Source organism: Vipera berus (genome assembly GCF_964194415.1).
Source record: "Vipera berus genome assembly, chromosome: 2".
In the NCBI taxonomy this organism is placed as follows: Eukaryota; Metazoa; Chordata; class Lepidosauria; order Squamata; family Viperidae; genus Vipera; species Vipera berus.
Window position 1 is genome coordinate 119444179 of NC_138203.1, and position 26396 is coordinate 119470574.

Genomic DNA, 26396 nt, shown 5'->3' on the forward strand with positions numbered 1-26396 from the left:
ATGTGAATCGAGGATTTTGACATTTTGCCCTGTTTCCTCAAGCTTGACTCACCTCCCATGACCTAATGAAAACAAGCTACAGGCTGCCAAGGAGAGAGCTATTTAAGTCTGAATTTCTTCATAATACCCATTTCTTGCTCTCCATGTAGTAGAGTAATTTTAGATAGGTCCTTAGGAAGGATATGACCCATTATGGTTTGTCTTTGCCTTACCGGTTCCTGATGTTTTTCTTGACTAGCCAGAGCAAAATTCACAAACATCCTCACTTTCCTCACAGGCACTGCTCTGATTCAAAGCTCTGCTCTCATGCCAGACCTCTCATGCTGGCAAAGAAGCAATCAAGTCTTCATCAGACCAGGATGAGTGGACCAGGAGCTCTCTCAACCCAACATAAGCAAATAAGGGCTTGTTCTTTCTAACTAGAAATGGAAACTGTGTGTCACAGAGGATGCATTTTCCTTCTGTAGCACACCTACGAAGTGAATTATGAAGCCAGAAATGTGGTCTTAACTGAGTCATCTAATTGGGCACAAGGAAGTACGGTATCTTTTGTTTTCTCTGGGTTACAAAACACCCAGGATAGGGGTGAAAAACTGGAAGAGGTTTGGGGAAGGTAGCAAACATTCTAGTAACAAAAATGCAGTAAGGTTGGAAAATATGAAGAAACAATAATTTAAGTTCTGTACCAGGGGTTCTCACTATTGTACTTGTAAACATCAGTTTGCCCATATACTGTATACTCAAATTTAGGTGTGCAAGGATCCCAGTTCAAAAGTTGGTATTTTTTTAAAAAAGTTTTTTACAGCTGCTGCCTTAATAATATAAAATTAAAATTATATTGGTAGAATTTTCTCCGTAGAATGTTATCAATGACATCATCGGTATAGATCAAATATAGCAGTTAGCAGGCTTTATTATCAGCACATGGAATTTATTAGAGGGTAAATAAAAACTACCCATCTTAACACTGATAACTCCAACCTGGTGAGCACATTAAAGTCTTCTGGAACAACAAGGCTCTATGGTTCCATCTTACTTTTATCTAACCAGTTTAGTGTGCTAGTAGGGATCTAAAAACTCTTGTCTATCATAGTACCAGTATCAATATTCTGTGATGGGTTAAAAAGGGAGGGATACTCTTTCTTACAAATAGTAAATCCAATAGTCTGCCAAAATAATTCCAGTGTTGATGGGCTTATTGCTTAATAAAAATAAGTGGGGTACAAACGGATTTGTTTATTAAAACTGTTATTTCTGTGTAATTTTTTCAGATTCAGTAGATGAGCTGTGGTCATCTTCCAATGCTTTAAGAGATGTTGCAAGAACACTGGACAAAAATTGCACATGTCCTAGGAAGGGAATCAAAACAATCATTTCCATGCATCTCTATAGCTATGTTAGTTCCCGCTAAAACTGATCTAATACAAATACAGGATTTGCTTCCAAAATGTTAGCATCAGAGCAGAAAATCATGCATTAAATGAAATGGGAATATTTACATGTCGGAGTTAGCTGGAATTGTCAAAAAATGTGACGTATCATGAATGAACCATCATTCTAATACATGCTGCTCAATTCCTTGTGCTTGTTTCCGTCTCTCTAGTGTCTAAACATGTGAATTTTTTTCTAATAAATGGATTATAAACCTGGCTCCTCTTTCCCAAACAACTCAGGGAACAGATACCAAAAAGAAACCATGGCTTCAGATTCTGACTTTCGAGAAGTCAGCCAAGGCTGCTTGTAAATGTATCTATGTCCATCTCTCCCCCCCCCCCCAACAACAGTAGCAAGGAAAAGTAGTCAAGAACTGTCTGCCATGTGTGTTTGAAAATCCTGGCTATAATATACAAATACAGATATGTCAGAACTTACCCTCCCATTAGTTAAACAGAGATAGCATATGAGTACCTTAAGAATATCAGAAAAGGGAAACAGATCCAACATATCCTGTTGGTAGATTCCACTCTATCTCCACTGGTGCAATCAGTTTCCACATAAAACAAAAGCTGGGCACAAATTTGGGGAAAGGCAAGTATAGAGAGCCAGTTTGGTCTAGTGGTTAAGGCATCAGGCTAGAAACAGTGACCATGAGTTCTAGTCCTGTCTTAACCATGAAAGCCAGCTAACTTTGGGCCACTCTCTCAGTCCAGCTTATCTCACAATGTTGTTGTGGGGAAAAATGGTAGGAGAAAGGGGCATTGGATATGTTTGCCACCTTGAGTTATTTGTAAAAACAATAAAGATGGGATAAAAATAAATAAAATAAAAAGAAAAATATCACAAAAAACACCATATCAATATTAGGTTTTGCCAGGCCATCAAAGTTTTGGCCTTTTAGCCTAATATACATTTTTCAATTATTTTCTAGATCTGAGTTTGGAACAAAGAAAAAAAACCCTTGTAAACAAAAAATAAATGAATATATGTGAAATAAATAAAATGGGCATATGTGCATATTTCTTTAAATCTTGTAACTACCAATTAAAGCAGTAATAATTCTAAGCACACTTTGACCATGTTGTCAAGCCCAGGAGGATAATCTAAAGGCCAGATGCCTATCTACTACTACAGGTAAACAAAGCCTTCCTCCTTCCAAAGTCATGTGCTTTTAGGAGGAAAGGTCAACTTTAGAACTTGATTCAAGAGTGTCACTCTGCTCTCTGTAAACAGTGATGCAAAAACATCCCATTCTTGTACTACTTCTGGGCCTCTTGATGAATAGTTTCTTAAAAGAGAGGACAAGTGTGCAAGTTGAGCAGAAACAGGCTGAGAGTTGTTGAAAACCATGCCAAGAAACCTTGCCAGTTACTACCTCTGCTCCATAACCAGTTGCTTCATCTGCATACTGAATTCCCAGCTGAAGCGGCAAGGCCGCTTCCAAGGATTCCCCATATTCCAATGAGAATAACATAAACCTGTTACACTTGCAGAGAACCCCAAGAAAGAAGCTTGTGAATCTAGAGTCTTTTATACCTGCATTCCTAGGTTTTTCTATAGCTAGTGGAGCTATCATGATATGATGTATCTATCAATCACTTTTTGCAAGATGCTAAAAACACCTTTAAGACAATTAAGCAATGTATCTTGCTTAATGAGCATTTACCTGCTTCCAGTTTATAACAGTTTGCTCTAATTCCTTGCTAGGATTCCTTTTCCCATGTCAATTTAACTCCTCTAGGTTTGCTCACATTGGTAACAGAAATTAAATGGTCAATCTTTGGTGCAACCTTTAAAAGAACTCTATTTCTTTCTAACATACTCTATTCTACAGTTTAGGAATGTTGTTAAATTGTACCAAAATACTTTTTTCTTTTCAATAAAGCAAACTTTATAGTTATGCTCAAGACTCTAGCAGCATTGGACCTGGTTACTACTTATACAGAAAAAATCCAGAAAAACAAAGGTTAGACTGGGAAATAATTAAAAAAACATCCTATGAAAACAGCAGTAGCAAGCTACTTGTATATTGTTGTTAAGAAAACTGCATGGAAATACCAGGAGTTGAGTTCAACTTAAAAAAGCCCTAACTTTATTTCTTGTGGAATACTCTTGGTCCTCAAGCGTTGCTGAACTACAATGCCCAGCATCCTTGTTATCCATACAGGCTAAGGTAGCTGAAAGTTGTAGTCAGCACAATCCTCCTGCTGTAGTTGCTGGAGCAATCAAGTACAGTATTAAAGGATCAGCAAAAAAAAAGGAACACCACAAAGCTCCAGCTTGCTCTTTTAGTTGGAAATGAAATCTAAAGTATGACAGATAATCTTTACTCCCAATTTTGCTTGTCTTGTTTAATCAAGAAGCACTTCCTTCTGTAACATTTAACAAAACATAAAAGCCATAACACAGAAGCTTTGGACTATAGTATATGAATGGACAATTTTTTTACCCAAGGCCTTCAATATGTACTGGGTTGCAGCTCCAAGTCAGCACTAGCTCAGGCACCTGGGCCTGCAGGAGACTGGAGCTCCTAATAAGCATTTTTGAAATGCAACAGATACGGAAGGCCCCAAATCTAAGAGATGGCAGGGGAGGCTTTTTGTAAGTCTTGAATTTCTAAAAATCAGTTTACAATATATTTTGAATTGGTTTTTACAAAGTATCAAGAATCAATCAACACATTATTCCTTTGCTCACAACTCGCTATCCCTGTTTCTCCACACCCCAGGCTTTAGCTGACAGTTAAGGATGAGGTCACCTAAAAGAGACGCTGAAGAGAGCTGGGTTGATGTCACTGTGGTTGGGCCAGCGGGCTGGACGACAAGCCTTCCTTCACGGAATTGCTGCCCAAGATTTTCCGGCGACCACATACAAACTCAGCCATTTCGTTTACGGCTCACACGTGTTGTTCCACTAGGAAAAACTTGGCCCAGCATTCTCTGATTTCCTCAATTTTCCCAGTCCAGGCTGCGGGCCGTTCCTTTCTTTCCACAAAATGTAAGACGCTAGCCCGAGATCCCTTGTACGCACTCGGCTCAGACGCGCACCGACACCACCCGGGATCCCACTGACACGGTTTAAAATTGCCTTCTTCCAACTTCCGACCCAGGTACGCCGACCTCCAGGCCTCGCCTCTCTCCCGCTCCAACTGCAAAGCCCGGAAGTCTGCACCCCCTCGTACCTTACTCCCTCTCGCAATCAAAAAAACAGCGCCTCGTCCAACAGCCGCCTCGCCTACCGCACGACGAAAGCGGGGAACGCGCTCCGGCTCCGGCCGCTCCGAAGCCAAGAACGAGCCACCTGTCCCGCTCTCGGCGGCTTGCAAGAGAATTCGAGCCGTTCTCCCTCCCCGCCATCGACCAGCGGTCGCCCCTCGGAGCTCCGGGAAGAAGAGAGCGGGAAGCCTTGTAGCCTTCCAACTCCGGCAGAAGGGTGGATTCGAGCCGCTTTGTCTAACTACGCGCTCCGTTGCTCGGAATGGATGGATGGAGAGAGGGAGGCGCAGCAGAGCGCTCGCGGCCAGCTCCCGCCCGCGCTCGGGGTCCAGAACCGCTGGCGCTCGGGGTCTAACTCACCCGTCCATGGTTGCCCCCGATGCCCGCTTCGGCCGCCGCCTCCTCCTCCTTCCCCACCTCCGTCCAGCTGCGCGCCCCACCTCTTCTGTCCCTCCATAGTGCAGACAGCCGCCACTGCGGGTGGGGAAAGCGAGGAGGGCGGGAGGAGGAGAAGAAGATGGGGTGTAAGTCACCATGACTAAGCAAGTGAGAGCACTGGCCGCCCCGCTTTCAGAATAAGAGTCCCCTAGCTTGCCAAGCGCAGGCCGACTCGGCTCGCAGGGGAGGCGGGTTGCTAAAGGGAGGCGCGGGGCCGGGCGGAGGCGGATCCAAAGGCGAGGCCAACTCGGGGAAGGAAATGGAGCTTCCGCGCTGGGGAAAGGCGAAAGCGAAGAGCGGAGGGAGGTACGCCCATTACAAATGCGCGGAAGCGCTTCCACTCCTTTCCCGCCGTGCTGGGGTGCCCGAGCGGGCTGCAGCTCACTTTCCCCATCTGGCCCGAGAAGGGAAGCAGGGGAACGAGGGCAGAGGCTTTCAAACACGTTTGCAAAATTTGGGGTTGCAGGAAGTAGTTGCCGTGCTGGCGTGAGGAGGAGGCGAACTTTAAGGCATTCAGACGGGGGTTAATTTGAGGAGGGGAACCTAGTGGGTGGGGGGTAAATAAAATCCAATCCCAACCGGGCAGCTCCCGGATTTCCCATCAGCATTTTGTTGACAGCATGAAGTTGAGATTGTGGCGCTTAATTTAATTTCTTCCAGGAGCCCTTGGCGCTCTGCTTTACCCCCAGATTGGCCTAAATCACTCGGCGAACTTCTATTGCTAGTAAAGGTAAAGGTTCCCCCGCACATGCGTGCTAGTCGTTTCCAACTCTAGGGGCCGGTGCTCATCTCCGTTTCAAAGCCGAAGAGCCAGCGCTTGTCCGAGGACGTCTCCGTGGTCATGTGGTCGGCATGACTAGACGCCAAAGGCGCACGGAACCTGTTACCTTCCCACCGGAGTGGTCCCTATTTTTCTACTTGCATTTTTACGTGCTTTCGAACTGCTAGGTTGGCAGGAGCTGGGACGGTTTCTCTGGAAAAAGAAATAGATAAAAGATTATAATTTTTTTTCTTTTGATGTGGCGAAGGGAAGTGAATTTGGAAGGAATATTAAGTCATTAAACATTTGTAAGGGACGGAAACCTCCTCAATTTTGGAGATTTGTGTGTAGGGATTTGTCAGTTCTGAGTCCCAATTGTTTAAAGCAGTCTTTGTCAGTCTTGGCAACATTAATATGGACGGATTTCAACTCCCAGAATTCATATTGGTTAGAGAATTCTGGTAGTTGAAGCTCACATTTTATAGTGGAGACTATTTTTCTGTATTTTATATAATTGCCCATTTTGTCTTTCGTAAAGCCTCCACGTTGAATATGATTTCTGTCTCTTCCTGCCTTCCACCATTCTCTTCCCCAAATCTGTAACTTCTTTTTATGCATCTTTTTCTAAGATAACTGCCCTTTGTTTATAGGCAGTGCTTATATTCCTCTCTTTAATTAGTACAATAAAGGGAAGTAATAATCTGCTTTTCCCCCACTTGCCAGTTTCTTCTGTCTTTTTGGTAAGACAGAAGAAACTGGCAAGTGGGGGGGAAAGCAGAATATTACTTCCCTTTATTGTACTACATTAAAGAGAGGAATATATGCTTTCCCCCAGAAACCTATCTTCTTTTTGGAGAATCCTCATATTATTATTGGGTTTTTTTAAAAAAAATTATAGCAAAACAAATTTTGGCAATGATGGGCTACTTTTACAGTGGCCTTGCTGACTTGACTTGCTAGCTGTTGACTGGTTATTTTTATTTTCAACTGGTTATCAATGTTTTGTATTGGTTTTTGGTTACCAGCTTTGGTATATCTTGGTTATAGCATTCTGGCTAGGGAATTTCTGGGAGTTTAAGTCTGTACTTTTAAAGTTGCCAAACTTGAAAAACCCAGTTTTAGAATTCTAAGCCACTCAAACTCCTCTAGGGGAGAGAGTGGCCATGCAAATTGAATGAATAAATAAATTTGTGTTTTTTCATTTCTTGAGAATATATTATGGCAATTTTCGAGGTCAAGCAATCAGAATACTGCCCAACCTTGCTCTTACGTAGGCTGATTTGCCACCTGAAAGCCTAAAGATTCCTGCTGTCTGCTGTCATCTTGTCTCTTGGTGGAATAAGCAGGATAATTTTCATGCAGCAGCTGAACTGGATTCCCCAGGCATTTTGTGTTTGGCAAATTTTAACCCCTGAGCATACAGCAACGGTGTGTGTAGTTGTGTATGAAAGCACCTTTCTTGTTGTATGTGATCGTGTGAACCGAGTATGCAACTGCTACAGTAATTTTATCAAAACACATGGCCACCAGGCTGAATGCAATGCCAGTTTTAAGAATCTTCATCAGAAAGGCACAATAAATAATTGTCCCCATCTTTCTGCAAACACTACCTCACCTTCTGTTAAATTTCTAGGGGCTTTTTTTTTCTCTTTCATTTCGTTGGATTCATTGAGTCTTTTGATTAAAATGCCTTTCATAAATAAGTCACATCTGTGGATTAAAAGAAATGGACAGGTGGCAGTGAAGGGGTTTACAGGATGTCTTCGGAGTCTGGTCCATTATGACCCATCTTGCTCATTTAGTCAGAGTTTCTCTTGGCTTCCAGCTTAGCCTGAACACAAGGGCAACTCACTTCTGAAATTTTGCCATGAAAACTTCAGAGACTTGTCCAGGCAGTTGCTAAAAGTCACCACTACTTGTAGGCACCCGAAAAAGCCACAAACTACTGTGAAAGAGGAATATGAAATAATCTCACAATAGCATATTGATTCCAGTCCAAATAGTGGGGAAAATACCTACACACCTCAGTGGCCTTGGAATGACTAAGCAGTCCTAGGTTATAGCCTGCTGAGTCATAATGACTGTGTTAAGTAGCACAGAGTGGCATTGTATGGGCTCTCCACAGAAAGTTATCTGTGCTTCTGGTTGACCTGAGGGAACCAGGCGAAAAAGACCACCTTGCTCCCTCTTCTAATTGAAAAAGGGGGTAGGGGGAATAGCTTAATCTGAGCAATTTTCCCTCATAAGTATTTTGATTTTTTAAACTTTTTAATTCTCTCCATTTCAAGTGTACCTGATATTCTTTGGAGCTAAGACTGAAGGTTCTGTGTCTGGCAAACCACATATATATACATGCAGCCAGCGTGCCTGCTTCATGGATGTGGGGAGGTTAAAGATGATCTTCTGGAGGGATGGTATGTTCATGGAGCAAAGGAGGTGCCTTCTGCCTCCTGAGCGCACAGCAGTGCAAAGCCAGAAGTGAGCTATTGCCTTGGGTCGTACACTACCTAACCAGACCTCTTGCTTCTCTGTCCCCTGTGCAGGTATCAAGACTTTGCTGCTGCATGCCAGGCCTCTGTAGCAAGGCCCCCAGCTTAGCCGCCTCTGCTGGTGCCCCTGCTCTTTTACTGCATTCCTTCGTGCAATGCAACTGCTTCTGTGATGTATGCCCCAGAGTGCAAGGCGGAGGTGACTCCCTCGCACAATGGCAGTCGCACCTTCAGCTACACCCTGGAGGATCACACCAAGCAAGCTTTCAACATCATGAATCAGTTGCGCCTAAGTCAGCAACTTTGTGACGTCACCTTGCGGGTCAAATACAAGGACATTCCCCCGGCCGACTTTCAGGCTCACAAGGTGGTGCTGGCCTCCTCCAGTCCAGTCTTCAAGGCCATGTTCACCATGGGCCTCCGGGAACAGGGTATGGAGATAGTCCCCATCGAGGGCATCCACCCCAAAGTAATGGAGCGCCTGATTGAATTTGCCTACACTGCCTCCATTTCCGTGGGCGAGCAGTGTGTGCTGCATGTTATGAATGGGGCTGTCATGTACCAGATAGACAGTGTGGTGAAGGCCTGCTGTGATTTTTTGGTGCAGCAGCTGGACCCCAGTAATGCCATTGGCATCGCCAACTTCGCTGAACAGATTGGCTGTACCGAACTGCACCAGCGGGCACGGGAATATATCTACATGCATTTTGGAGAGGTGAGACCCTGTGCAAGGAAAGGGCACCTAGGGGAAGAGGGGCAGTCTGGTATACCTCCAAAGGGAGTTTGAATTATAAGATGGCTTTGCTTTTGACTGCCTTTCACAATTTATTTGCTGTTCTTGATTATGCAAGAACAGCTCTTCTATCTCTTCCAAACAGGCAAGATACTATTTGTCCACCTCTAAGCCCCTAAACTTGCCCATAGCAGTATTTCTGCTGGGAGAACCTATCATCTGGCTAAATGGTGCAAAATAAAATAGGGACCCTGTTTGTCACGTGAGACTCTGGAGGGAAGCGAGTGTTTTCTTGCCCTTGGGTGAAGTCTGTGCACAGACTTTGTGTCAGCGAATGTAGTAGCACTGCTCCATGTTCATAATATTCAAAAATATCCTCCCTCCTTTTTTTGTTTAGTCACCTTCAGAAGAGAAGTTGGCAAGCTCCAAACAATAACTAGCCTGTAAGAATTTTGCTTGCTTGCTTTCTTCTTAAATTATAAGATTAAATGTCAAAGTCTGTTTTGGGGGGGAAGAATTGCGAATGCCGTAGGCTGGCTGGGTAGGCATGGCTTCCTCTTTTTCCAGTGCAGGGTTCATTTTCCAGCCATTTCGGAAGACTAGAGGAAGCAGGGAGTGATCATGAATTGGGTGTTTCTGCCACTCCCTGCTGATCCAGCATAAAGTAACATGGATTGGCAAAGGACCCTGGCATTGCTTTCTCCCCGCTCCACTGGCCCCTTTGATTTCTCTGCTGAATGCACCAGAAAGAGCTTTATCATCAGACACCGATGAAGCTTTGCTTTGTGTGATCAGTGAAAGCCCGTCCAGAAGAGCGGACCAAGTAGAACAGAATTCCTAATTTTGCAGCCCATCTGCCTTCCTTGGGTTTCCTTCCTTGTCAGTCCCAAATCTGAGTGATTGGATAAAGGAGGGGCAGATTGTGGTTATTCCCCTTCATCTCTCTGCACATCCTTTGTCTTTGCACACTAACTTGGTTAGAATTCCTGGTTGGTGTTGGCAAAAGATTTAAAGGCAAAGCTGCAGCAGAGGCCCGGGAAGAAATCGTGAGATTAAACACCCAGACACACCACAGCTTTTTAAATGTGTGTGAAGCGTTAGAAACGGGACAAAATATGATAATTGGTTTGGAGGTATTTTGTGTTGGACAATTGTGCGGTTTACAATGTTTTCGACACTTGTGCAGTGAACAAGCCACAGAAGATCATTTGAGTTTGGGTTAATATGAACATTCAACCTTTGTGACAAAAATGGAGCATTTGCTACTTAAAGTCAGTCTAATAAGTTAACCTGACCAGGTGTTCAAATGTAATGATAAACTAAACCTCCCACAGGGAAAGCTTTTGTTTGGAACAAAATTAATTCAATACCTGGATTTTATAAGGAAACAACCGTTTGCCTGTTTCTTCATCCTAGTAGACCGTAAGAGAACTTGTATGTAATCTGACATCCATTTTGTATCTGAGGAGGCCTAATCTGTAGCTTCTATTTTCAGAGTTTAAGATGGAAGCTACAGATTGGGCCTCATCAGATACAGAACTCTTGCAAAGATGGATTGAATCTCTCGTTTGAATTCCCCCTCCAATCTGATTGTCTGATTAATTACCATCTTTGCTGAGGAAGAATTCTTCTAAAAATTGGAAACTTGCACGCTTTATTAAACTTCATTTGGTCTACTAATGATATTGCCTCAAATGTATTTTGCAATAGGCATAAATATTGCACACTGTTTCTGTTCTTCAGTGGACAGTCTAGTCAGTCCTGATAGCAAAATGAGAATGAAGAGTCCAGCTTCTTGTGGGCTTATTTGTAATCCTTGTACTAGTACCAAGAACCACATTTCAAGCTGTAAGAATTTTTATTATCTTCCTACTGCTGATTCAAACTGTCATCCAAGAAAGTTATTCCTTGATTTGCCTGTCATGTATCCCCAAGGGACACATACACATGAATACATATAGACACTGATACGCCACACAGTAACCACATATGGGGGGAATGATAGACAGAAAGAAATGAGGTATAATATTAAAATACAAAGAAATGAAGAAAAACCTTAGAAAATACCTCATGTGTGTCTCATAAAAATGCCATTTTCAAACCCAATATTTTTTTCTGTGTTTCTTATTTCTATTGTGCTGCATTTATCTTACGAGATGTCCATAAGTCTTACTCACGTTTTATAGATATCCAGTCTTGCCCATGGATTGTCACTTACCCTACTAAATTACAGTTTAATATTCTCGACAGATTGAACTGAATTAAAAAATCTGTTTTACTCCTCAGAAATGATCTGGTTTCCTTGGGGATCACATCTGATAAATTGAGTTTAGGAGGTGCTATGTGGGAGGAAAAATATGCAGGGTGATTATTTCAGCCAGTTGTCAACAGTAGTATTGGCACCTACATTAAACCTAGAAGAATCCACTCATTTTCCTTTTAGGATTATTATCATTTTTGAAGTGCCAGTCCAAATCCTTTGATCTATAGGTCCTCTTTGGATTCACCAGACTTCTAGTTCATAAACATGACTGTTCTCCTGGGGCATTGACAATCAGTGTATTTGGCTGAGAGTCTGGATCCCTTTCTTTTCTGATTTCCATCTCCTGTTCTTTTGCTAATTATCAAAGAGCCTGTAAGCATGACTCATTTATGTGGTTCCATGGTTTACGCACTGTGACTGGTGGAACACCGCAGTCCTCGCCGCTCAGATGAATAGCACCAGCACCAATTGCCGTTTCCATTGGCAAAATTTATTAGCAATCTTCACCTACTTCCTTCACCTACGTAGGGCTCAAATTGCTTTCACAGAGGTACCAGAGTCTTGCCCAACTTGATACCCTTGAGAATCTGTTGGGTCTATAACTCTGATAATTTCCCAGTCAGTCCCCCCATAATCCTAATCCAAGCTTGGCAGGGGCACTTCCTTAAGGAAAGCTGCTATAGCACAATAATCTGAATTCTATTGCTGCAGTTGATTTCAGCCTTAGCAAGCAGGAAAACAGGTCTCTGTTGAAGAGTTTGAAAGAGCTTGAAAGCGTGCAGCTGCAAGGATAGCTGGGGGGCAACAAGTGATGGCTGTCACTTCACTGGGGTTTACCCACCCTTCCTAGGAGTTGTGGTTGCACAGTGTGTCCAGGAGATGACAGCACAGGCAGATTCTAGTGGACTCACTTGTAAAAAGGAGAAATTGAGATGATGGATTCTTCTATTGCATGGGTGTCAAACTCCACGTCATTTGACGTGTCGTGATGTATCGCAACTTTTTGCATTGCCAGAGCTGGGGTAGGCGCAGCCTCCATATGATGCAACCAGCCTGCAGGCCGGCAGCTTGACACCAATATTCTGCATTAACTCTGTGCTAGATGACCAAATAAGGGTCAGACTGAGATCTCCAAATATGGGATGATGCTGAGAAACCACTATTCATCTACCTGAGAATGGTGCATTGATGCCTTTCCCTCCCAGTGCAGTTTAGGATGTCTCAAGATGAAGTGTCCTTATGTTGATGCCTCCATTCCCAGCTTCTTTCCATCAACTTTTTTTTATCAGAAGCAATTGCTGGGCATAGGTCTTTGGCTATACCCAGCTTACCTTTGACATCTTGAGTTCAAGCGAGATGGAGTTGCCATATGTACTTTGAGGTGCTGTGACTGCCCTAGTGTTGTCTCTGGATTGACTAACACAGGAGAAGATCTGTAGTATTTATTTATATATCAGACTTTTTAACTGCTCATCTCCCTTGTAGAGGGGCTCATAGGGGCATCATCCCAGATTTGGCGATCTCAGTCTGACCTTTATTTGGTCAACCTGTAAAACTGGAGCAACTCCTTTAACCGCAATACCTCCTTCCACCTGCAGTACGTTAATGCAATAAAACCCTTTACTGGAAAGGTCCTCCTGGCTATTGGTATAGATTGGCAGGTGTGACCAGGAGGTCTTTCTGTAACTTTTGCCAGTCCTACCAGGAACAGGAGGACCTCACAGCTGTAACTAATGCTCTCATCATTACATGCCTGTAGTCCTGCATTGCACTCTACATGTGGAAGACCAGTCTGAAGGTCACTCAGAAACTTCTTAGCTCATCATGTGAAAGATTGTAGCTGGCATCTATTGCAATGAACACAATATGCTGGTATTGCAGATCTACACTGGCTTCCTATTAGCTTTTGAGTGTAATTCAAAAGGCTATGAAATATTGCCTGACTTGGCAGTAAGTTATTTGCAGGACTGCCTCCTTCAGCCAGAATCAACCCATGTATCCCAGAGAAACTGCTGGTGGCCCCCTCATTTCTGTGATGTACATGGACAGAAACAGCTAATAATTGCAAAATAACCTTTGATTAGATCCTTTCCTGTTTTTCCCAATTTTTGATTTAGTAGAATGACTTAAGAATAAAGCAGGTTGAACATAGGAGGAATGGAGTAGGTGGACTTCTAACCACACACAACAATATTTCTGTCTAATCACAGGCAAAGTTGTGTGTGCAGTTTTACAGGAATACCTGTGTTCTTAATGACAGGCTAGACCAGACATGTCAAACTTGCGACATCACGTGACATCGCACAATGTATTTAGACAGTTTTGCCATTGCTGGCAATGGGGTGGGCAAGGCTTCCGCGTGATGTGTCCGGCCCGTGGGTCGGCAGTTTGACACCCCTGGGCTAGACTCATGTGGGTACTGAAGGCAATTGTAGCCACTTGTATCCATTGAGTATCCATTAGGCTATTTTCAGACCTATTTGTAGATTATCAGTGCACCATGGAGACCCATCAGCCTTCTTTCAAACTTGCTGCCTCACTTAGTATCACCCTCCACCCCCACCTTCCACTTGTCTTTATTTACTGCCAGTAACCTCCTAGGTAGGATGTTGTATGGCTTTTTCAGGGTGAGTGAAGGATTTCCATTTTCACCAAGGAGATTGCAAACTGGTGACACTTAATTGGAAAATTTGCTAGGTGCTTTCAGGAGATCATACTATCAACAAGAAAAGGTAATAATTGGCAGTGTCTCTCCCAGTCACAGCCTAACTGCTTTCTGCAAAATATTAGGCCAATCACTCATTTGTACAATCTCCAATTTAGACAAGCAGAGTTTACTTTTTTTTTACTGTCAACTGTCTTACTGGGAAGTTAATGGTTCAAGAAAGTGGATCATTGAGTGAAAACTGGTTCATTGAAGCATAGAAGTAATGATGCAACATGAAATTCGAGAAACTGACAATAATGAAAAGGTTTTGAGCGAAGGTACTTAGTACGAATCAGCATGTGCTATGCTAAAGGGATTATGAACTTGCATTTGAAACTCCTAACGGAAAATGGCAATGGGACATGTGGTGAAGCATGTCGAGGAATGTACTGCAACTGAGTATAGGCTTTCTTTTTCCTATCCAAATCAAGGACTTTGCATTTGTCCCAGCTGAAATTCATTTTATTGCCTTCTGCCTGTTTCACCTTTTCACAATCCTCTTAAATCTTAATATTTCCCATTAAGATGTTGCAGTCCCTCTTAACTTTTGGCCATCGGCAGATCGGGTGATCATATATTTAACCCCTTATCCAAATAATTTATAAATATATGTTGAGCAACACAGGGTCCGGTAGCATAAGCCAACCTATACTTGTTGGTCTTCCCTGCTAATGTTATGGGAGATGAATGTTTCACTGACATCAAGGAACCTATATCCCTGTCAACTGAATATGTCACACTCTATCAGAAAAAGATGTAGGTTGACATTTGCTTTTGATAAAGCCGTTCTCTCTTGCCAATCAACGCATTTTATTTTAAATGCTCATGAAACATCCATTTCATTTAGTTTTAAGCTTAATTTGCTTAGTGTTATGTAAAACTTTTAATCTGTTGTTAACTTAAATCCTCTCCCACTAGCTCTTTTTTTTGATGATAAGTCTTTCCTCATCCTCTGGAACTATACCGGTTCTCCATGATTTCTTAGGGATCATAGAAAGACTGGGACTTCATGATAGCCACATTTACTTTAAGCTACCCATTGTTTTCCTTAAATCCTTTAGGGAAAAGACTGATTCCATAATTCAGTCCAGGAAGACATGATCCAGATGTGCCTATAGCACACTCTCCAGTAATAACTTTGTTTCGCCTTCATTTTATTCTTACTTACAGGGTCTCAGTTGGATCCTCCTTCAGAGTCTCAATATATGAAGTCACATCCTTCACACGTAGGGCCATTTTTCCTCTCCTTTTATCTAACCTAATCCTTTGGAATAAATTATTTCATTAGTTTAACATTCCATTCGTGAGTTTAGTCCCTACTTGCCTTTCTAGCATTAAGGTACAAAAGTCTTTGAAGCGTTCCTTTAGCTTAAATACTATTTCTCTTTGACCTATTAATGATCTGAGCAGTTGAAAATTACTGCCATAGCTTGCTCAACCTAGTGTTCTCCCTATGCATCCGACTACAAACAGTAGTCATCCGTGGGGTTATCACCTTGAGTCAAAATGATGGGAACTGTAGTCAAACACCTTGAGAAGTTGCTAGTTTGGAGAAGGCTGCAGCTGCATCTTGCTTCCTTTCCCACCTCACCCCTCCCCTCCCCAATTCACGCAGCCTTGCAGAGAAGCCAGGTCGTCTTTGGAGGCACAGAGAATCCCTTCCTCCTGATTTATTTGTGAGCTTGGCTGTTGAACGGTTTGGTAACATCTGAGAGAGAACATTGCAACAGCTGATTAACGACACTGCAAGGAAAAATGACAAGTCTACAATGTCCAGTGTGTCTATATTACACCATAAATACACAGACAGGAGAAAGGGATGGTGGAGGGGGGTGCAGTGGGGCCTGTGCCCTAGAGACCTTGAGAAAATGCAGCTGGAGAGTCTCCCAGAGCTCTCTTTCTTCTCCCTGGATGCTCCCGAGCACAGTGTGACCCCTGGCAGGAGTGGAGGGTGGGAGAGGAAGGGTCGGCAGGGGAAAGGGGATCTTGTTTGCAAGATTCTTTTTACTTTTTAGAATAATTTACAATCTGCTTATTCACAATTATGTACAGTCCAAACCTGACCCAACAAACTTGTGGAACAGAACGGCATACAAAAATAAAAGCTATACAGAAAATTAGAAAGAGATTCTCTTTCTTATTTATCCCTTGCGGTTGAGGCTTCAAGAAAGAAAAGTAAAAATACAAAGAAAATAGCTACAGTACTGTGTTCAGAAATGGCCATGTTTTCTCTCCCTTGGGTTGGAAAGGAGGTGCCCTACACTGGCCTTCCTGCAAAGACTGGCAATGCAGGAATGGCAACTCTTGGCAGGCCAGCCACCAAGGGATAGCAACCTCGCCAAGGCGCTCTGTGCAGCTGGCCTTCTCCTAGGGTATGATGTGGCTAACCAAAGCTGTCACGGTCTCAGGCCAGTACTTGGCAATGCTCAGGTCTACCCAAGCGGCAGCCCCAGAGCATATCCCACAACTTCCAAGCTTGGGCTGACCTAGGCCTGAGACATTACTTTGCTAAGAGAGCTGGCTAAGGAGCAGCCAATGCAAAGTGGGTGGTGTCCATGTGCGGAATGAGACCTTTGCAAAAGAGGAGACTTGGCTTTGGTTCAACAGCTCAGTTGTAGCAATGGGGCAGGAAAAGGGCTTAGTTGTTATTGCTTCACCCTCACCTCTTCTGAGGTGTCGGTGGGGGGGATTATGGGAGTCGTGAATGGTGCCGGGTAACCATATAAGAGGGATAAAGGAGGGGGAGTATGTCTTCTCTCCCAGGAATCTGGAAAAGCTGGACTAGGCTACACACTCAATGGCTCTGCAATCAAGAAACCAACAAATCCAAGACTACAGCTGTCTTCCTACTAGTAAACAGCAGGAGGCATGGCTGCTTAGCAAGTGGTGGAGAATATACCCACACATCAACCGGCCCAAGACTAGTCCACAGAGGCAGCGAAACAATGCCAAAGGGATCGTGGTCCTGCAACTTTGAAGACTGGATCCCGCAGTGTTCCTTGTCCAGTGAAAGACTAGTGACCTAGCAGCAAATATTCATTTGATGCGATGCATTTTGGGAATGAGAAAATGCTCTCCCTTCAATGCCAAGATGCAAGGATGCTGCATTTAGCAAATCAAACTCTTGTTAAAGTAAAGAAAATAAGCAGCCAAACCGATTTCTCCTGGGAAATGATAATCAAGAGCAGGTTCATGGAGGGGCCTAGTTTTTACTTTCTGGGAAGAAACACTATTACACACACCTCCAGGATGGAGGAAAGAGGGATCTGGCATGGTAACATGTGGAACAAGACTCAGGGATTACTTTCATAGCCTCTATAGGAACGAGGAAATCTGTCAGATTCCCTTTGGCTAACCACTGTTGGCAAAATTGTCTCTAAATCTGATTTCAAGGCAGGTGACTTTTTCATCTGATTATCCTGACCTCCTAGAACGGGGCCTCAACTCTGATCCAAGCAATTTGTTCCCTGCTTTATAGCTAAGTGATGTGGCGATTTCTGAGCCGATAAAAAAAGATGGCCTCCATCTCACTCCATCCATTACTACGTAGCTGAGGGAGTCTGAGACAGATCCCCATCTCTGGAGCCAAGGATGGTAGAGGCTCTTTCTCCTGAAAATCATAACAGATTAAAACCCAACCCATCTCTTCCCCCTTCTCCCAATTTCAACTCTAAATCAATGTTTGTGTTCCAGCCTTGTTGATATACCACATCACACAGAAAGATCATTAGGAAAGGCTGCTAATTTTCTATTCTTCTGGGGGAAATGGGAAGATCCTTTCAACACAACTGCTTTTTGTTGCTGAGAAACCCGGGAGCACTGCATTTCAGAGATTGATCAAGCAGCATCCGGACACATAAAGAAGATAAATGGCAAATCACCGATAAAACAAACACCACTCAGCGTACACCACCCCTCTCTCCAGTCCTCATATCTGCCGATTCCGTCTCCAACCTGAAGGAAGGAATACTCACACCTGAGGTCCCCAGCTGAGAGCTGTCTAAGCAAGCTAGCCAGCATAAATATTTGATCCTGGCTGTATTGCCTTTTTATTTTTTGTGCAAAATGAGGAATGGAGGAAGACTCGGCTATTTGGAAACTTAGAATGTTTTTTGATTCTTGTTCCCTTTTCAGTTTCTTTTTTCTGTAAAAGTAGTATCTTCTCCCATTTGCTCTGGGGGAAATCTATGGCATTGTAGGCAAAAAAAATTAAAAACCTGCAAACCATCCATTAAATAGAAAATAGAAAGAACTGCTCCGAGAAAGGAGAAAAACAACCACCGAGCCACGGCAACAAAATCCTCAAGGGCAAACGTTTTCTCATCAGTCCATAATAAAAATCAAATTTATGCAAATTCACAAAAATAAATAACCACTAGCTTAAAAAAATAACTTACAAAAATAAAAACAATACTTTTCCTCTCACCCTTCTCCAATGTTTGAACATCCACCTGGGAGAGCTGTGCTTTGGAGGGCACTTGAGAAAAATACCTGGACCTCCAGATGGCGCTAAAGGGACACTGGAGAAGAGGAGTTAAGATTCTGACGCCATCTGAAGAGCTTCAGAGGTTTCCCTCCAATGAAAGAAAGGCACAAATACATGAGCTAAATGGGGAGGGCGTATCTGGAACAAAGGAACTGCAGCAGGGTTTCCCAACCTCTGCATCTTTGTAAGATGTGTGGGTTTTAATTCCCAGAATCCCCCCCCCCAGCCAGGATGGATGGATGGATAGGGAATTTTAGGCGTTGAAATCCAGACATCTTAAAAGTTGCTGCTGTTGAAAAACACTGCCCTACAGGAACCCTCTCTCTGTGTGTATCTATGTCAAATGGTTACCAGTTTTTGTCGTCAAGCTCCTGCACTGCATCTAGTTTTACTATAAATAGGCAAAACCACTATTTTAAAAATAGTCCTTATTGGCTTTGCCTCTCTGCTGCTACATACATGCCTCATACCATTAGTGCCCTCTTCCCTTTCCTGGTTGCAGAAGTCTAAAAAAGTTAGCAAAATGAAGTAATTAAAAACAACCAGTCAGAAATAATGAAGGGAAGGGAAAAAAAGAAATGAAAAATTATTTCTGGAGTGCTTGGGCCAGTCACTACAGCAGCAGGCTACTACCTTTTGCTGGGGCCAACCTGGTTCTACAGTTGTTGTGTGTATTCCCCAACCCCCCCTTTTTTTCTTAGTTTTCCTTTTATAAAAAATACAATAAAAATAAAAAATGAGTTTTTTTCCATTTTTTTTATCCCCACCCCTCCCTCATGAAAACTTCCGTGTGTGTGTGTGTGTCTGTAGGTAAGCTTGCTTTCTTCAGTTGTCCCTTCCCACAGTCATGATGCGCCAAGGGATGTGCCAACTGCTGTACTGTCCGTTCGTCTGTCCTGTCTGTCCTGGGACTCGTGTTGGTCTTCTGTGGCTGTGTAGTAACTGTTGTCCTCGTCTCCAGGACTGCTGCGGTCCTTCTCGGATGGTTCTGAGTCCTCCCCTTCCTCCTCCAGGGTTAATTCAAACTGGAATTTCTCCAGACAGGCCTCCTCATCCTTCTCGGCATCGTCTGGGGGTGGGGAGGGACTTTGGGGGATCATGCTGTGATACCAGTCCCTGTTGTCCTCGAGAGTGTCCAAAATGTCTTGGGCGTCAGGGTGGACAAGGTCTGCCCAAGTCTCCCACAGTGGGTGCACGATGTAGTCAATGAATCCCACCTGAAGGAGAAGGAGGAGGAGAGGTTAGACTGAAAAAAACACATGGGAATATCCCATTCCCACCTGCAAAACCAGCCTGAGTCTCCTCTGGAGCAGGCTAGCCACACATATATTCATGTTCACCATCCTAAAGGAATCCAGGAGGGAGAGGGGGAGGGGGAGGGGGAGGGGGAGGGAGAGGGAGAGGGAGAGAGAGAGAGAGAGAGAGAGAGAGAAAGAGAGAGATGTCCCTAAATAATGTCAGCAATGGAAGAAAAAGGTGGGTGCGTCCCATCCATCACTGGAGCCTTCATCTAAGTTTCTCAAGTACTGTACAATTCAAGAATTTGCCAAATAGAATATTAGAACAGGTGGAGGTACAAACCTGTTTTTCCCCCCTAAGACTTCCTCTCTACTCAATAGGTAAATTTGTTTCATGACTGCAAGTATAAAGTGGAATCCATTGTCTGCTCTGATCCTTCCAAATTTAGCACTCTTGGGGAATCTTGATAATTTGGAGGAGGGGAGAAATCTAAGTTGAAAAAGGCTTTAGAGCAAATTCTGCACCTTGGCCCTTCTTTATGTACACAAATATATCTTTAAATGGTAAAATTAGCACTAATACTATGTATTAAATAACCCTATCGTACATACAAAGAAAATGCTTTTGCTCTCCATAATGACATAAGAATTGTTTTAACATTTCAAAAAGCAACAGGATATAGAGGAAGCAGTCCTACAAGAGAAAAAGCAATCTTGCAATCTGGGGCAAGTTTCTCCTCCCCCCCCCCAAGAAACACAATCACATGTATTTTAAAACTTTTCAATCCACATTCATACCAGAATGGATTTCTGAATAGTAGGGAGTTTTTAAAAATATTTTAAAACGGTGTAGAGCGTTTTTAAATGTAATGTTGGACTTACTCCTCACTCTTGCCCAGTTAAACAGCACAGTGTATAACATCCTAAATAATAAGTGGGGATGGGGTGAAAACATGTATTCCTAGTACAGATTTAATCCAAGGAGTCGTGGAGTGGGAGCTCAGATTGCTGGTTAAATGCAGAGTCCAGGCTGAATCCTCCTGATTAAAATGGGCTTGGTCTGAAAGGCCATTTAAGATGCTGTCACGGTGGAGAGCATCAACATCAGCCACTTCTGGTTCAATGAACCTCAGCTACTTTCTTTAGGCACAATTTTTTGATGGGGGGGGCACAAGGGACACACAATAGTATAATCTCCAATAAATTCTTATTTGCAAATGTCTTATGTAATGAAACTCCCATGTTCTGTACTGCAACTTTGGGATGGAGCTGCCTTGTAATGGAGCTAAGGTTTCTATAGCAACAAATACCCACCTCCAGACAAGGCTATTCCTGCTCTGAATGCTGGCAGAAGAGAAAAAGTAGGGAGAATAGGAGCAGGATCTTTCTTCCTCCTCAACTGAGCTATGATCCCACACAGCTACCACACATACCTGTGACTTTTCCACAGAGGCTGTATGCTTGTCACACATAGGGCTGATCTCCATGCCTCGCTCCCGTTCTTTGTCACCCTGCCTGAAGAACTCCTCCATGATCCGGTCCGTCCACTGCCGATACAACTCCAAAGGCTTCGTGGGATTGCTCAAGTCTGCACAGTGAACCATGTTCCGTAGGACCTGAGGAAATTTGGCAAAAATACAGGGCCAGTCAGAGGCTTCAGTGTGTGGTACCTCTGCCTGCACCCCATCACCACAGTTCAGAGTATCAAAGCTCTAAAAATTGAATGCAGTGGGATGTGTGTGAATAAGACTAAAGGGCCTCAATGGAATGTTTCTCTGACACAGAAACCAATAGGACTGTGGTTTATTTATTTTTATTTATTTATTTGTTTGTTTTTATATACCGCCCTTCTCCCGAAGGACTCGGGGCGGTGTACAGAGCAAGGTAAGTATACAGTAAAACAGTAGTAGAATAAATGAAACCCCAAAATCTGTCAGGCCAGGCCGGCTTGCTGGAATAGGTAGGTTTTTAAGTCACGCCGGAAGGTGCGAAGGTCGGGGGCCGTCCGGATTTCGGCAGGCAGGCAGTTCCAAAGGGTTGGCGCACCCACCGAGAATGCTCTCCCCCTGGGGGCCACCAGCCGGCATTCTCTGACCGGTGGCACCCTGAGGAGGCCCTCTCTGTGGGAGCGCACAGGACGGAGGGGTGTTGACGCTGGCAGTAGGTGCTCCCGTAGGTATTCCGGACCCAAGCCATGTAGGGCTTTGTATGTCATCACTAACACCTTGAATTTCACTCGGAAGGCAACTGGAAGCCAGTGTAGCTCACGGAGGAGAGGTGTAATATGGGAGTATCGGGAAGCTCCCAAAAGTGTTCGTGCAGCTGCACTCTGTACCAGTTGAAGCTTCCGGGTGGCTCTCAAGGGCAGCCCCATGTAAAGAGCGTTGCAGTAGTCAAGGCGAGAGGTCACAAGTGCATGGGTGACTGTACGTAAGGCATCCAGGTCCAGATAAGGTCGTAGTTGGCGCACCAGGCGAACCCGAGTGAAGGCCCCCCTGGTCACAGCTCCTATGTGATCTTCTAAGGAGAGCTGTGAGTCTAGGAGGACACCCAGGTTGCGGGCCCTATCAACGGGGGGCAATAACTCACCCCCAATATTAACTCACCACAATATTAACCTTTGTGGCTTGGTAGGCCAGCGGGAAGGGGGAGAGGGAAGCCGGGCCATATGAGTGGCAGCCGGCACTTTCATGTGTGCCCAGCTCGACTTGTGCGAGCAGCAGACTACCGCGAAAGTGCATGTGTGCACAGTTCAACTTGTGGGAGTTGAGCTGCGTGCGCATGTGCATGCATGGTGGCCCGCTGCTTGCATAAGTTGGCCCAGTGGTCGCAGGGCTCAGTTCCGAATAGGCCACGGCCCGGTAGTGGGCTATGGCCCAGAGGTTGGGGCCCCATGCAATAGGAGACTGGCAAATGGAAAATCTAGGAAAGGAATGGCATGTGCAAACCACCTTAAAAAATTAACTATAAAGTTATCATGATTCATTTCCTATTTCATCTCAACATCTAGGAAAAATGCTGTAATACAGTATATGGTGGGCCAGGAGGTTACAATGTAACCACTGGTAAAACGTTTTGATGCCCAGAGGTATTTTGTCAGGTGGAACAGAAGCATTTTGAACAAAAGAACACAAAAAAACTCCCTCTAATTTTCCTTGACAAAATACAGGTGAAACTCGAAAAATTAGAATATCGTGCAAAAGTTCATTTATTTCAGTAATGCAACTTAAAAGGGGAAACTAATATATGAGATAGACTCATTACATGCAAAGCAAGATAGTTCAAGCCGTGAATTGACATAATTGTGATGATTATGGCGTACAGCTGATGAAAACCCCAAATCCACAATCTCAGAAAATTAGAATATTACATGCAATCAATAAAAAGGAGTGTACATAGAACAATATCGGACCTCTGAAAAGTATAAACATGCATATGTACTCAGTACTTGGTTTGGGCCCCTTTTGCAGCAATTACTGCCTCAGTGCGGCGTGGCATGGAAGCTGTCAGCCTGTGGCACTGCTGAGGTGTTATGGAAGAGCAGGATGCTTCAATAGCGGCCTTCAGCTCTTCTGCATTGTTCAGTCTCATGTCTCTCATCTTTCTCTTGGCAATGCCCCATAAATTCTCTATGGGGTTCAGGTCAGGTGAGTTTGCTGGCCAATCAAGCACAGTAATCCCACGGTCATTGAACCAGGTTTTGGTGCTTTTGGCAATGTGGGCAGGTGCCACGTCCTGCTGGAAAATGAAGTCAGCATCCCCATAAAGCTCATCTGCGGAAGGAAGCATGAAGTGCTCCAAAATCTCCTGGTAGACGGCTGCATTGACCCTGGACTTAATGAAGCACAGTGGACCAACACCAGCAGATGACATGGCTCCCCAAATCAACACAGACTGTGGAAACTTCACACTGGACTTCAAGCATCTTGCAGTGTGTGCCTCTCCATTCTTCCTCCAGACTCTGAGTCCTTGGTTTCCAAATGAGATGCAAAAGTTGCTCTCATCAGAAAAGAGGACTTTGGACCACTGAGCAACAGACCAGGTCTGTTTTTCTTTAGCCCAGGTAAGACGCTTCTGACGTTTGTTGTTCAGGAGCGGCTTGACAAGAGGAATACGACATTTGAAGCCCATGTCCAGGATCCGTCTGTGTGTGATGGCTCTTGATGCACTGACTCCAGCCTTAGTCCACTCCTTGTGAAAGTCCCCAACACTTTTGAATGGCCTTTTCCTGACAATCCTCTCCAGGCTGCGGTCATCCCTGCTGCTTGTGCACCTTTTTCTTCCACACTTTTCCCTTCCACATAACTTTCTATTAATGTGCTTTGATACAGCACTTTGGGAACATCCAACTTCTTTTGCAATTACCTTTTGAGGCTTTCCCTCCTTATGGAGGGTGTCAATGATGGTTTTCTGCACAACTCTCAGGTCAGCAGTCTTCCCCATGATTGTGATTCCTACTGAACCAGACTGAGAGACCATTTAGAGGCTCAGGAACCCTTTGCAGGTGTTGTGGCTTAATTAGCTGATTAGAGCGGGACACTAGAATATTGCCTAGAATATTGCACCTTTTCACAATATTCTAATTTTCTGAGATTGTGGATTTAGGGTTTTCATGAGCTGTAAGCCATAATCATCACAATTATGACAAATCACAGCTTGAACTATCTTGCTTTGCATGTAATGAGTCTATCTCATATATTAGTTTCCCCTTTTAAGTTGCATTACTGAAATAAATGAACTTTTGCACGATATTCTAATTTTTCGAGTTTCACCTGTAAAACCTTAAGTGATGGACTGGGATCTCAACCTGAACTACACTTCTTTTGAAGAACCTGAACTCCTCGCAGGTTGCCTAGGCCATCTTCGTAGCTCAATGCCAGTTTTGCATCATCCTTACTTAGATTGTCTGGGAAAAGTTTAGCTCCCAGCTGTCTACCCTTGTCTTTTTTGATTTTCTCTTAATTCAAAGTGGATGGGCCTCACTCACCTGTATTCTGTCAGTGTAATTGTCCAGCAAAAGTACACCTGAGCTGGTCACTTTTTTGGTCTCCACCATTGTCTTCAGATCAGCCAAGAGAGTCATGTGTTTGGACATGTCGGTGGCCAAGACCTGTAAAATAATTACTGAAATAAACAAAGGTTTTGCTGCTCACTCACTTCACACCACACATTGATATGTGCCTAGCTTTGAACTTGATTAAGACACTTTTATGGGTAGGAGCTTAGCAAGCTTTTGTGAGTCCATAAGCCAGAGGTTGTGGTGGATGGGTTAACTTTGAAATTCTCAGTAAGCCAAAGATCATATGCCATCTCATGACACAGGCTGGATCTTGAGCCAAGTTCCTATCTATCATAACCATTTCATGAGAAAACTTCAAGATCCTTAAGAATCACCAGATTCACTATATATTGATTCTTTTAAGTGATTCCATGGTTCCTAGAGAAAGTCCTAGAGGACATAGTTTAGAATCCTCTTTCCAATATTTTGAAAACATCTGTTCCTATTAAAGACTAGGAAAAGGTGCTAACCAGACAGTTTTGAGGTTCTGACATTAAAGTCACTAGAAATTGCCATGAACAATCGATTGTCAGGATAAAATAAAAGTAATTAAGGGGTAAAATCTTCACAGCAGTATCTATGTTTCACCTGGCCTATTCTTGGTTAAATGAATTTCTGTACTTAAAAAACAAAGGGAATTTTTAACCTATCCTTCCTCCCCCATCTCTTCGAAATATAGTTCAGAAAGAAATTAGATTTTTTTTTAAAAAAATCCTCATATATTATTTAATCTGTTACTTCAGGTTTAAGAAGTGTTTGATAGTCTTCATTGATTGCTGGATTAAACCCACAGTTGCATCTAATAAATATAACTATAGCTATATTAGGATAGTTGGTGACTTATTTAGAAATACTTAATTACTCAGTATTCTTTCAGCACTCTGCTTATGTTTTACAGCAGATCTTCTAATCTTTAGCTCCAATACCACTGGAATTGCCCTTTTCATTTCTAGAATTCTGCACAGCATCAACATCTCAACAAGTTTGCACTTTGTCAAATTTTTCTTAAAACAGAAGAGGAAACTCTGAAAAACCCAACGGATTAAATTCTTCCAGCATTAAGGGCTCATGTATGCATGGGTGCCTGTTAGCTATTCCCTACTGTTCTTTCTCTTGGAATTTAATATAAAACATGTGTTTTTGTTTTTTTAATTAAGGCTTTCTCCCTCAAGGAGAAAAAGCAACTTATTCTAATCTGCTTGGCTTTCCTCTGACATTAATCTTTTCTTAATTTTTGTATTTTTGTATTTTAGTATTTATTGCCCTGTTCACCGCCCTGAGTCCTTCGGGAGAAGGGCGGTATACAAATAAAATAATAATAATAATAATAATAATAATAATAATAATAATAATAATAATAATAATAATAATAATTATTATTATTATTATTATTATTATTATTATTATTATTATTATTATTATTATTATTATTATTATTATTATTATTATTATTATTATTATTATTATTATTATTCTACAGGGCCAATGGGCCCTAGTTCTAGATTGTTGGCCCATAATGCTGACCTTGCAAAAGTAAGTGTACCTCTTAATTGGTAAAGTCTTCTGCTGCT

General features: G+C 43.1%; 3 protein-coding genes across 9 annotated transcripts in view; 1 reads left to right on the forward strand and 2 right to left on the reverse strand.

The window, feature by feature from the left end:
• KEAP1 (kelch like ECH associated protein 1) overlaps nucleotides 1-5179 on the reverse strand; it is a 17563-nt gene extending 12384 nt beyond the window's left edge. Inside the window, exon 1 of the mRNA XM_081318257.1 lies at nucleotides 5013-5179. The gene's annotated coding sequence lies outside the window, so the exon portion shown is untranslated. The remainder of the gene's footprint in view (nucleotides 1-5012) is intronic.
• Nucleotides 5180-5301: 122 nt separating this feature from the next.
• On the forward strand, nucleotides 5302-12071 carry LOC308661621 (kelch-like ECH-associated protein 1). 5 transcript variants are annotated; one of them, XM_081316664.1, is made up of 4 exons: nucleotides 5302-5396; nucleotides 8394-9054; nucleotides 9470-9515; nucleotides 10568-12071. In XM_081316664.1, the coding sequence occupies exons 2-3, from the start codon at nucleotides 8512-8514 to the stop codon at nucleotides 9506-9508; spliced, it is 582 nt and encodes a 193-aa protein (XP_081172790.1). In that variant the 5' UTR covers nucleotides 5302-5396; nucleotides 8394-8511; the 3' UTR covers nucleotides 9509-9515; nucleotides 10568-12071. The 5 variants fall into 5 exon arrangements, 4 of the variants coding, with proteins under 4 accessions (XP_081172790.1, XP_081172789.1, XP_081172787.1 ...); XR_014024987.1 differs by having other exon boundaries at nucleotides 8394-9515; XM_081316663.1 differs by having other exon boundaries at nucleotides 9470-12071.
• Nucleotides 12072-16028: 3957 nt separating this feature from the next.
• PDE4A (phosphodiesterase 4A) overlaps nucleotides 16029-26396 on the reverse strand; it is a gene marked incomplete at its 5' end in the record, with an annotated part of 90890 nt that continues 80522 nt past the window's right edge. For all 3 annotated transcript variants that reach the window (XM_081318194.1, XM_081318195.1, XM_081318196.1), the window contains 3 exons: nucleotides 16029-19745; nucleotides 21200-21382; nucleotides 24754-24876. In XM_081318194.1, coding sequence (XP_081174320.1) covers nucleotides 19374-19745; nucleotides 21200-21382; nucleotides 24754-24876 — 678 coding nt within the window. In that variant the 3' untranslated portion in view covers nucleotides 16029-19373. The remainder of the gene's footprint in view (nucleotides 19746-21199; nucleotides 21383-24753; nucleotides 24877-26396) is intronic.